We start from the raw sequence: 11644 nt of genomic DNA, 5'->3' as shown, positions 1-11644 counted from the left end.
CTTAACCCGAAAAACTTGCCACTGACAGGCCTCATTGAACAGCTAGAGCAGCTATAATAAGGATAGTGTATGGTGCAGTAACAGAGTTATGTTTTATCAAATTCGAACAATACATAGAGTACAGAAAAATGCAGCAATTCATAGTTTTTGTTCTACTACGGATAAACGGTGATTTTATCTCAACTATAAACACGCTGTCTTCTACAAAAAATAGCGAAACAATTAACGTCGAATAGCAGTAAGGGCTCGTAGTCCTTCAAATCGCTAAGGCATGCTTTTATATTTGTGGCGGTTTGTTGGTCGGACCTGATGGTATTAACGACAAAAATCATCGTCACAATCTCGTTCGATCGTTGTCGTAAGAGAAACGTAGCGTATTACCTGTACACCACATAGCCTGGTCACCGTAGTAATTAAAAACAATATTTTCTAGTTAAAACTCAATATCAAAGGAAGCTTATGTTTTACTCTGCCAAACACTGGGCGTTAGTTAACAATAAGTTACTAGAAAAAAGCGATACATTCCGCCGCACGGTAGGGTGATTGATCAATTAATTACACGCCACAATATTATACGTAAACAAATGTATTGGGGGCAGAAATTGTCCGTCCTGTGTAAATTAAGTCATTTAGTTAATTAGGTTTAGAAGTTTCCACGCCACTAGAGAACGCAGAGATAGCTTTATAAATGGTTTTTTCATTGTTGCAACTACCGCAGGACTCTATATGAGCAACGTCCCCTCTATGTACGTTCATTCAGCAACATACCGAAGCCCGCCAAGATAATATTTACTATTCGATAGGCTTCACTATCCAGAACGTCTTCTGAATATCAGCTGCGCTTAATACTAGCATCTGGTTGGTTATCTTTCTCCAACAAGCGCCTATCCGTCGTCCGGGTTGAGTCGGTAAGCGATCAGTAATCAATTCTTTACGTATATACTTATACCTACAGACCGTTTGCAACGATCAATATTTTACTTCGTTTGTTCAGATACGCTTTTAGTTCATCCCAAACGTGTCGACGGTGAGACGACCGTTTGTCCTTGCGTGAGCTTCCAGCTAACAGAACAGCTCGTACCAACAAGAAAGATGACCAAATCTCCCTAATCCATAGACGCGATGCTGGCTGAATGACATCACAATAGCTCAGTCGTTGGTTAGTTGAGTAAAATCGTCGGGCTGACTTGCGCTCAACTCGTACTTCTATTAATTCTAAACGCCATCATCGGAATATGCGCTTCTTCGCTTGTACACGCTCGCAATATAGACCTGTTTGGGAAAGATTGTATTGTCTCTTTACTTGGGCGAATAACGAAGATTCCCGGATAATGGCGACAAATACGAAATGATTGAATGCGATGTAATTGTGAGTTACTTAATATAGCGAGAAAAAGAACATCTGTGACGCTTCGTTCACGAACTGTAGTTCCCACGTAAATATTGTTGCACGGTTAAAACGATCGAAACACTGAGCAAGCACCTACGGATCTACAACAGGTACTGTTGCAATGGTACGGGACCGTACGAAGTATTTATTCCACTTAAGTATGGAAGAAGCTGTTGATGTATGTAGCGTAACAGGTTTTGCTGATTAACATCTACAAACGATAGTTTTGTCTGGGGCATCATATAGTTTTTATGTTGCTTCCTCGTCTGCGAGGACAAAACCAATTGACTAGTGACGTCTGTAGTTGACTAGAGATAAAATTTTAGTAATAAAAATTGGATCAGCTACATAACTACTTCTTAAACAATATACGAAAGCATGGGTTGATTGTAAACAAAGAGCTGCGTGACACAGGTCCCAAATAAACTAGATGCAAATATTTTCATTGAAGAGGTGCTCCGATTGCTGCCTATCTATCAATTCAATGTCGGAAGGCAAGAAGGCCCTACGGTTGACGAAGTAGGCCAAACAGTTACATGAACCTGGACGTAGGTCGACAATTGGTAGTGTGCATTCATGGAGGCCGAATCTGACTTATACTCTCGATAGTAGTATAGTGTACTATCGTTTCTCTACAACCTAGGTGGGAAACCTCTATACACGAACAGTACGACATAGCTTCCCAGAGCAGGTACTCTAGTAAATAGAGATGTCTATAGGTCAGCAAGCGGGTTATGGAAAAACATCTTCGTAAACGAACTTTGTATACTGTTACATCGAGATTTCTGACTTCATTCTAGAGAACGGATTGAAATACAGCAAGGCGTATGAACAACTGTGCAGACGTACTAGTTATAGGAAAATCAGTGGTTCACTCTAAGAGCACTTCTTCGTGACGTTTTACTTCGTCATTTAAAACTTGTTCGATGGATCTGTTTGCCTGCGCAGGTCACGATTCTCCCACATCTTTTGTACAATACCGAAAGACAAGACACACAATTCTGTTTGTTCGGTATCGTGTCTCAAACGGTTACACGATCCACGCATACAAATAATAGCTTAACGCTTATGCGTAATTCAGGCTCTTTTTTTCTGCAATACAGGAAAGTTTATTGCTTTTTCGGAAACAAAACTTCGACGCGTTTAGGCGTCAGTCCTTTCTTTTTTTTCTGGATAGGTTAAAAGTTTATGGGGCAATGAATTGCACGAAAATAGTTTTATGTAATCATTATTCTCTGTGTATGGTTAGATACTAGGCTCGTTCATACCGAAGAGTAAGATCAAAATACCAGTTAGAAACAGTTACGCAACGCGTAACCTGTGTTTTGCAAGGTAGCCATCCTCACTCCAATCCGGCGCTTTCGTGATTCGAAAGCCCAAACGTCTGTCAAAGCGTAGCAAAGGTTGATAGTATTGTGTGACGCTTTTCGCAAGGACCATTGCTGATTGCGTATGTATGTATGTATGTATGTATGTATGTATGTCATTCGACACTTAATGGCCAGCTAAAAAATGACCGAAGTACAACGCGATTCCTTTTTATCATTTTTTTTTAAAGGAAGAACATGATTGTAAAATCGATATATTGTATATACGAATGCTAAATTATCTATACAAATCAACGCTATTGTACACTAACAGCGTAGTCTTTCGGACCCTTCGTTCCTGCTTCCATGAGAAGGCACGAGCATATACACGTTGATAGCTTTAGCTCTGGCCGGCTACTTAATCTATCCGATTTTGTTCACTCTAACCTTATTTTATTTTTTCAGGATGCTCGCGACTCGGCGGGTGAAGAGGTCGCGGCAGCAGATGACGCAACTTCATCATCCTCAGAGGATCAGATAGCTATGACAGTGACAGCCATACCCCCGTCGGCAAGTGGGTCTGCGGAGTCCTTAACGACGCCCACAACAACTGTTGTTGAAACTCCGATGTCAACAACAGACTCGAGGCCCGCGTCAATGAAAGCATCCGTTGCGACCGTGTTGTCAAACCCACTGTTGTCGGCTACACCGGAAACAAAACTTTCGGAAGTGCCCATCCCTTCGTAGGTGTCGTTGTTTTCATAATTATGTACTAATTTTTTAGCATATTTAATCGCTCTATGCTGTTATAACGTTTCTTCGAAAAAGTAAAATAGTTGTTATTTGTGCATTTGTATACCTAGCATGATACTATACGGATATGATCAGGTGGAAGGAAACATGTTAGAATTATGACCGATAACAGCTTTGTTCAAAAGTAAGTTTTGACTGTGTATGCTAGACTTTCTATATTGTCTAGGTGCGAGTGACTGCGCGTCCCAGATATAAGGTGCGCCATATTGCTACATACGTTAACATTAACTAAATAGATTTCATTGCTGCATTACAATAAAGCGATACATCCGAGGTGACTTCTACTGAAGGCTTCAGTGACGCATGGCAAGATAACCTTCGGTTCAGAAGGTCAAAATTTCAATTTGGACAAAAACGCAAACCGGTACGTGTATTGCTGCGCGATTTGTCCTCCCCCGTACAATACGTACATTTGTTTAAAGACAATTACCATATATCAAATGACGACATTTATCGCTTTATGAAAAAATGTTTCCATTGCTGTAGCTGGTCCCTTCCAGCACGAACCGGAACCGCACCGTGTGTTTACGGCCGGTTTCGGTATTAGAACTCCCCCGTTTACTGGTATATCGTCACTTCACCGTCACGGAGATCGTTCTGTCTGTTAAACCGTTTGCTATTGGCCGTTGCTAATTTCCGCGCTTGGCAGTTGCGTCTGCAGAGAATGAAAGGACAATTTCCTAGAATGTTTTTTTTTGTAGGCATCGCAGAAATTGCGTCGAGAAGAGCCTGTGGCATCCGAAACAGAGTCCGAAACATCGATGTTTGTACGCGAAACACAAATGGCATATAAGAGAGAAAAGAACGAGGTCAAACAAGAATCAGACAAATTGACCGACAGGTCAATAGTGGCAACAACGGTAAACGGAGCAATCGAGACTGTTGCAGAAGCGTGCGTTTTTTTTTCGTTTTAATTATATTAGGTAGTTGGTTACCGCATATCTCTTTGGTTTAGGCGTCGGACTCTTTCTATTAGAAAGATTACTTTGTTACTACTAATTATCTGTCCTGATCGTTATCTGTATTATAATATTCATTTAGATTGAATAATTTTAAGAAATTCTGTGTGCAGTCTTTACAATTGTTCTATTGTATTTAACTCCGTTAAGATACAAATGGGACAAATTTGTATGGCAGGCAAAAAAATCGCAGTATAAATTTAATGTGAGAACGATTCCTATTTAGCTGCGTTACCTGTTTGGTTTTTTCTTCCGTCAAAATTATAATGGGTTACGCTGAATTGGGTGACGGGAGTATTTTTCACTTCCTGGCTATCCTTCCTACTAAAGCACGGCTTCGCTATTGCATCGAGGGTCCAGCTCATTAGAACGAATAGTTGAACTGGGTCTCGTTTGACTTCAAGGTTTTTTCAACATTCTCAGAACGATTTCAGACTAGTTGTACCGTGTTGTGAGACGTTAAAACTTATAATTAACATGTGCAGTTATTTCGCCGCCACTGCTGTAGACAAATACCTGAGGAGGACTCTGAAGAATCGGCGCATGAAGAGATGTGGCACGAAAACGTACAAAAAGATTCACCCCCTCCAGCTAAATATACAAACGTGCCGATCGCAGTACATCGGCCGGCAGTACATCGGGACGATGTCCCGCGCAGTACAAAGGTTCCACCTGTTCGTCAGAACATAACGAAGAACCCACGGGGCACAGCTTCGGAAGCACAGCTTCAGCGGCTGGTTGATGAAATTGCCAAACTTAAAGAAGAGATTTTGAGACGTCAGGTAAGCGAGAGCTTTACTTGTTATTGTTTATTAACGCGCTTTGTTACACACTCTATTTTGAAGGATGCGTGTTTTGTGGCCACTTGACAACAAGAGTATTTACATTTATTTTGATTTAAAAACTCGATTAAGTAATCGAGGAATTTTAGTAGAAATTATAAAGTGCATAAAGTTCACTTTATAACGCATTGAATTATTCTGTTCAAATTCGGTTCGTACTTTATGGATGGCCAATGTTTGTAACTTGGACGCTTAGCAACTAATTAATAACTTAGCAACTAGCCGTCAACTTTGCTGCTATTCTCGTAACTAATAGTTACGAACAAATTACGAGCGAACTCCTCCGGCATCTCAAAGTGGTCGTGGGAATGTATAGACGGAAACGCATCGGCTCAGCCGAAGCCTAAGCTTATACTTTTGTTGTAGCCAACTGTCAATTAAAATGGAGAACAAAATGCCATTTTAGTTAACCCGGATTATGAGCCAAGAAAACGCATACCGTAACCGTACTCGCCAATCGGAAGTAATACATGTCTCTTATGTTTACATAGGCTTGTTAGATTGTTTGTTAACATTAGATCAGCTGTGTAAATTTATCAGTGTCAATTGCAAGCGTTTAGAGTTTTCCAACCTGCCGTGATTGCTTCTGGACTACTTGGTTTCCATCCACAAAATCTCCTACTTTAAAACTGAACTCACTCGTCGAAAGCTATAAATGCTAAAATCGACCATCCAGTCATTGAACAAAATCTTCCAGAACATTGTTTCGATCAGACCACTCTCTCTAGAAAGAATAACATCTGCCGACAAAATGTCAGGCTCGTATGCAAGGGCCATCTCTGTTTCTATAAACCTGTCGCGTAATTATGTTAGATTATGTGAGAAATCTCGGTCAAGCGATACACAACACAGGCCCTCCAACACTCCCTTCGTGCTCTGTTAAACAATGAATATATTGGCCTAGAAAATGGACCATGGCTATATAGCCATTACCAAATATTTGATGAATCTTACTAAACAGCATAAACTTTGACCTGTTTGTCGCAAAACTGACTTTCGTGTGACAGCAAGCCGAACCAACTGCGGTGCGTTGTTCAGGCCTAATGTGCGACTTCAAACCTAGATTAGGCCGTAAGCCAAAAAGATGAGGCACATTTTTTTGATTGATTCAACGATGTTTCACCGTGGCAAGTTACATTCTGCACCTCAAATAGCTACCCGCATACCCACGAAAATACCTACGACGAGAGCTAAATGCCAGCAAGAGATGTTCCGCTATATATATGTATATATTTGGTCTGGCAGGACAGGAAGAACCTGAAGCACTAACACATCGTAGATTACATGTGCAGCAATAAAGAGAACTACGAAGAGACGCAGGAAATATAGCACAAGGGGGAGACTAATCTATAACAAGGTACCACTATTCCTGTTGTTTCTTAGAATGATGACAGCAGAACAACAAACACAATAGTAGAATACGGCTATCCTACCCGAATCGTTGTTCTTACATTTGCGACATGTTTCAATGGTTACAGAGAGATTCCATAGCTCTATTAAGCGCCACTCCACCAGCGGCGTCCACTCCACAGCCACAGCCGCCGCCGCCGGCGCCATCGCCGCCGCCATCGCCAGCTGGGGTCGGCTTCCAGGGCTATGCCCTTCGAGAGCCGCCCGTTCAACCAGTTGCTCCTTTGCCCGCATATAACATAAATGACCAACCTCCTATTCAGGCAGTAGTAGAAGTTAAGGGGCAAATGAAGGCCGCAGAAGTAAATCGAGAGATTATAGCACAAATTGCTAAACAACAAACCGAACTTCAAATGAAAGTAGAGAAAGTAGCGCAGAAGACAATAAAGCGAGAGAAACCGTAAGTGTAAAGCTTTTGACGAATCTGTTAAGTGGTGATACTATATTATTGATTGCTAAACAAAGCATCCACAGTAAAGTGGAACAGGGCTTTCATAGACGGCTAATGTAAATACCACCATAATCGTGTGTTTAACTCATTTCAGTATAGAACGACGGTTCTGAACGTAGAACGAAAAACATTCGTCAGGTCTTACCAAGAGTTAATAGTGTTTCGAACAAGGACAAAGGAAGATGTGAATCTAATCAAAACTATAATTCAATATGCTGGCTAAATTCCCGCACTAAGCAGGCAAATACCTAGGAGTGAGGCCTGCTATTCTAAGCAGGATTCACACGTTACATTTTCACAAAAAGTTGGCGAGACAACGTTTGTTACCCAGCCGTAGTGATCTCTGTGGCTACAGGGGCAAGCAATATGGTGGCTTAAACACCTTATTTGAATGATGGTGAACCATCATTCAATTTTTATTTATTGATTTTTATTTTTAATTTATTATTTTTATTTCAATTTATTTATATATTTAATTTTTTTATATTATTATTTTTTATATAATTATTTATATTTAATTTATTATTTGAATGATGGTTTACTTTAGTCATGTGTTTGTACCTTAGAAATGTCTGGGTTTAGGCTCGTTCAAATTAGTAAACATAAACAATAATAACTGTAATGGTTATCTTATTTGGTTTTAAGGCGGTCCCACGATGAACGTCATTGGGATGAATTCAATGAGACTAAAACGCTAGCTCGACTGCCGACGGCCAAGGTGTTGAGAGGACCGCCAGATGGGGAAGATGTTGAATCGAGCGAGATTCTCATTCCTGACAGCCTTACAGACTTCACACAGGTTGATGACGAGGCTGAGCGACGGCGCAACGCTAGGGCTCCTCTCAGTGATGTGCGTATTTACTCGATCTATTATCTTCATAATGCAAATTGCAAATACGTACACGTACGAAGATCATTTAGCACAGTGCTATAGGGATGTAAACTAGAACGCGCAAGCGCTTAGCTTTTCATTACAGCTGGGTGGCATTGTTACGTTGGTAGACCTGGGTTCTATATTGTGAAGCGTTATTTTGAGAATGGGTTGCTACAAATCGTCGATTTAAGCTATCCGTCCAGCCTGAAGTCGTTGAATCTGTATGAAATACGTGCTTGTTTGCACCTAACCGTAACCCTAAAGGTAAATTCAAAAAGATCTCCCGTTTTTGAGCACTTGCATTTATTTTCATTCCAGTACGCAAACGACCCAGATCACCCTACTCGTGATCCCAAAGGAAGCGCAGCACAAGGGTACGTTGAATTGATATTCTATAAAATAACCTAAAATTTAGAATACATGGGAATATGGGTGTGGCTTTCAATTCTTGTCGGCTGTGTTACTTCCGCTAGTTCCATCTTCCAGTTTCATTCATCTGCCACTCCATCACCAATACCGAGATTAGATAACTAAGTATTAAATTAGTATTTGTACTTACTAGTCATTGTTAATAGCACTTATCTATGAATAATTAGTGGCGTGTGGTACAGTTGGTCTAAATCGAAATATCGTACATTGCCTAAGTCAGTGGATTTTGCCTATTCAAACTAATGACCAAAACAATTGATCTGGGCCCTCAGTAGAAGTTACAAAATTACGTTGACATGCGTCATGGAAATGGATTTCCGTAAAAGATTTCAGCAACAACAGTCGCGACTCGGCTCGATGTCTTTGTGTGTGTGGGGGTTTCATCAATTCATTAACCACAAGATTATTGGTTGTTTGCAAGGTATAACTTGCCTATTTTCGAATATTTCCGTTCCTACTACCAGCCATGCTAACGTTACCAGAATATAGTAGGTGACGATGTTTGCGAGCATCGTTTGCTTTAGCTAGATGCGATCCTTAATGCGCGTGAATTAGGGTACTAGGTGTGGCTTACCAGAAAGGGATGACTGCCACCAACCTCCTATATACGCGAGTCAAAGGTTTGTCTTATAATCCATATGTGCATGTCCACTATTTGCATAGAGCTTTTTAGGAACACTTGGACATGCTCCATGACAACGTGGTAAAATAGAAAGTAAGCTGGAACCACTGTGCAAAAATCACCAACTGGAACAACTATTCAAAAGACTGTACTCAACGCGGGTGCCGTACTTTCAAGGCAGTATCAAATGCGGTGTTTTGCTAGGTGACCATTGATTCTACCGCGACGATGGTGGCGTTTAAATTTAAAATTCAACTGCCGCACAAATCGTGCGAATCCGTTGGACCGAACACATTCCAAAACCCTGTCTTATATTGAAAAGCCCAATTTTCTCAGGTAGTTTTTCCTTACCTGAGTAGAAGCGCTTCAGCTTTGCAATGCAAAATGGAGACTGTCGGACCACTCTTGCGTATGACAGGAGCCGCTATTTTGGATCTTTCCAATCTCGATTAACTTGAAACGCGTTGGTTCTTGAGGAAAACGTCAAGACACCTAGTAGTTTCATTGTTTCTTCACACTTCATTGTTTTTGTCATTGTCAGAAGTTTCGCGAACCAGCTTAAAACATAGAAGAAGAACTAATCTTAGGCAGGCCCTTTTGCTAATACCCTACGAATATAGACGGCTATCATTATTATTTTCACTATAATTAGCGAACACAACTAGTTCACGTAGACGTCAACCTCAAGGGTCACTTTTATGTTTAGAGCATTAGTGTTACCAGGATGACTTATCCAGAATATCTGCACATACCTGTCGGCGTAAGAAGCTAGATCTAATAATCGTTTGGTCTCCCTAGAAGGGAAACGCTTTAATAGAAAGCTAGATTTTTACTTTTCCGTGGCCTTTTCTCGACAAAATTAGTTAGTTTTACCCAAAATTTCATATGAATGTCGAACGTTGTGCGAATATCTTGGAAACGGTTAATCCTATCCAAAAAGGTCCGTAATCAAATTGCTCTCATTTAAGCAACGTGTCTGTCATTCCGATTTAATCCGTTGAGGTACCTAATTAAGAATTAATTAATTTTAATATTTAGACTGTCGAAGTTAAAAAAAAAAAAAAAAAAAGCTGACAAAGACAACGAAGTGTGTTTACGTTCAGAAAAATCAGCCTACCTTTTCTGATAGCACCAACCGTTCTCAAGATAATCGATACGAGATCCTAAATACTGGAGCAACGTAATCTTTTGCACCCGAGTGTATCTGATATTCTGTCCGTTTCATTGTGATGCGGCTGCATTGACGACGCCCAGAATCATGGTGTTACAGCATACTAAAGGGAACGCTCAGGTCCATTTGCTAAGTGCCATACGCCTCCGTGCTAGTGTTGATAGCAGCCTTCTAAAGGCTCAGGATTTACCGACAGACTTTAAGCCACCTGGTAGACTTCGTTGGTATCGCGCTGTTTCTTCAAAGACTCAAAATGCAAGGTTTGTTGACCGACTCGGCGTTTTAAAAACTGGAGGATAACAAGGAATAACCCTAATTCCCTACAAGGTACAAAGGTAACTTCGAAAGAAGGAATCAGACTATAAAAACAGCTGTAGATAAGATTAGGCTTCTTACTGTCACCTTTTGATGCGTATCAATAATCTGTCGACCAATCGTCATCGTATTTAGTTATGTTCATCTTTGGGGTGTAGCTAAATGTAGGTAATAATAGCAGAGAATAAATTGCTGAAATTGTGTGAACAATTCACGGATTAGACGGCGGGAAAAGCTAAAACAATTGAATAACTACAGAGAACTAGAATCGCTATTTAGAATTAGTCGTTTGAGGAAATCCGAAAAAACAATCCGGCCTCGTTCTCTATAATTCGCGCAGACCTTTCAGCATTAACGGTAAATATGTTTCAGAAAATGCTTGCTGTCTTAATAATCCTGAAATTAAACCAAAGACCTACCGACGAGTCATCTGGCACTCGGACAGTGAAAGAAAGAAAAAAAACTCTGATATACGTCCGTCGCGGATACGCTCCATTTGTCGCAGTTTACTATTCACCGTGTCACAGCGCTAGAAAGCATCGTCGATAACGGAAAACCTCAGGTCAGAAACAGTAGACCGTGTCATGAGGCGCTTGTTAAACGCCAACAGTGGTGAGTTCATGCGTTATTAAGCGATCTGGTTGTGTCCAGTGTATTCACCCATTGAAAAGAGAAACCTAGTTCTGCATGTAGCTTTTATCGAACGTACCCGTACTGTTGGAACTCTTAACCATCACGTAACTAAATACTTCAATACAATACCTAATCCAATTCGCTGGAGACCTAATTCTTCCGATTCTTTGGATTGTCGTTCTAAATCTGTCGAACTAGTTTCAGTTGACAAGTATCCGCCGCATTCAGAATCGCCTACAGTTCTGCCACCCACGCGGAAATCGACAAAATTGTGCAAAGAAGGACAAAATTTCACGACGTTTTGTCGCACTGTCTTAGATACGAAAAGTAAATGAAAAATAAATAAGGTTGTTTCAAAATGTTCACTATAGCCTTCTCTTTTGTAATTTTCAAGTGGCATCTCGACTCGGCAGTTATTATTAGTATTT

General features: G+C 40.6%; 1 protein-coding gene and 1 long non-coding RNA gene across 9 annotated transcripts; one reads left to right on the top strand and one right to left on the bottom strand.

Annotated features, from left to right (window-relative positions):
• Positions 1–729: 729 nt before the first annotated feature.
• On the top strand, positions 730–11579 carry LOC111248128 (uncharacterized). Of its 8 annotated transcripts, none has more exons than XM_022799929.2 (11): positions 730–908; positions 3163–3440; positions 3772–3874; positions 4212–4402; positions 4978–5251; positions 6790–7121; positions 7818–8022; positions 8365–8420; positions 10352–10603; positions 10956–11195; positions 11415–11579. In XM_022799929.2, exons 2-9 carry the CDS (start codon positions 3241–3243, stop codon positions 10566–10568), a joined length of 1578 nt encoding a protein of 525 aa, XP_022655664.1. In that variant the 5' UTR covers positions 730–908; positions 3163–3240; the 3' UTR covers positions 10569–10603; positions 10956–11195; positions 11415–11579. The 8 variants fall into 8 exon arrangements, with proteins under 8 accessions (XP_022655664.1, XP_086840540.1, XP_086840539.1 ...); XM_086984414.1 differs by lacking the exon at positions 730–908 and adding an exon at positions 1159–1514 and having other exon boundaries at positions 10352–10595; XM_086984413.1 differs by lacking the exon at positions 730–908 and adding an exon at positions 1160–1514.
• On the bottom strand, positions 7908–10356 carry LOC147756703 (uncharacterized). Its single transcript, XR_015324405.1, has 3 exons — positions 10215–10356; positions 9449–9654; positions 7908–8046 (listed from the first exon to the last, which is right to left on the bottom strand). It is a non-coding gene; the product is annotated as an uncharacterized LOC147756703 (long non-coding RNA).
• Positions 11580–11644: the final 65 nt, after the last annotated feature.

The sequence above is a fragment of the Varroa destructor genome, unplaced genomic scaffold (genome assembly GCF_002443255.2).
Source record: "Varroa destructor unplaced genomic scaffold, Vdes_3.0 BEIS01000003.1, whole genome shotgun sequence".
Taxonomy (NCBI): domain Eukaryota; kingdom Metazoa; phylum Arthropoda; class Arachnida; order Mesostigmata; family Varroidae; genus Varroa; species Varroa destructor.
Note: the sequence above shows the minus strand (reverse complement) of the source record. Positions and strands in the feature narration are given on the sequence as shown.

What these genes read in the sequence shown, in the direction of transcription:
- LOC111248128 (XM_086984414.1), top strand. An exon ending in ATCGAGACTGTTGCAGAAGC is followed by an intron (nt 4,403 to 4,977) that starts GTGCGTTTTTTT and finishes CCACTGCTGTAG; the next exon opens with ACAAATACCTGAGGAGGACT. An exon ending in AAAGGAAGCGCAGCACAAGG is followed by an intron (nt 8,421 to 10,351) that starts GTACGTTGAATT and finishes GACGACGCCCAG; the next exon opens with AATCATGGTGTTACAGCATA.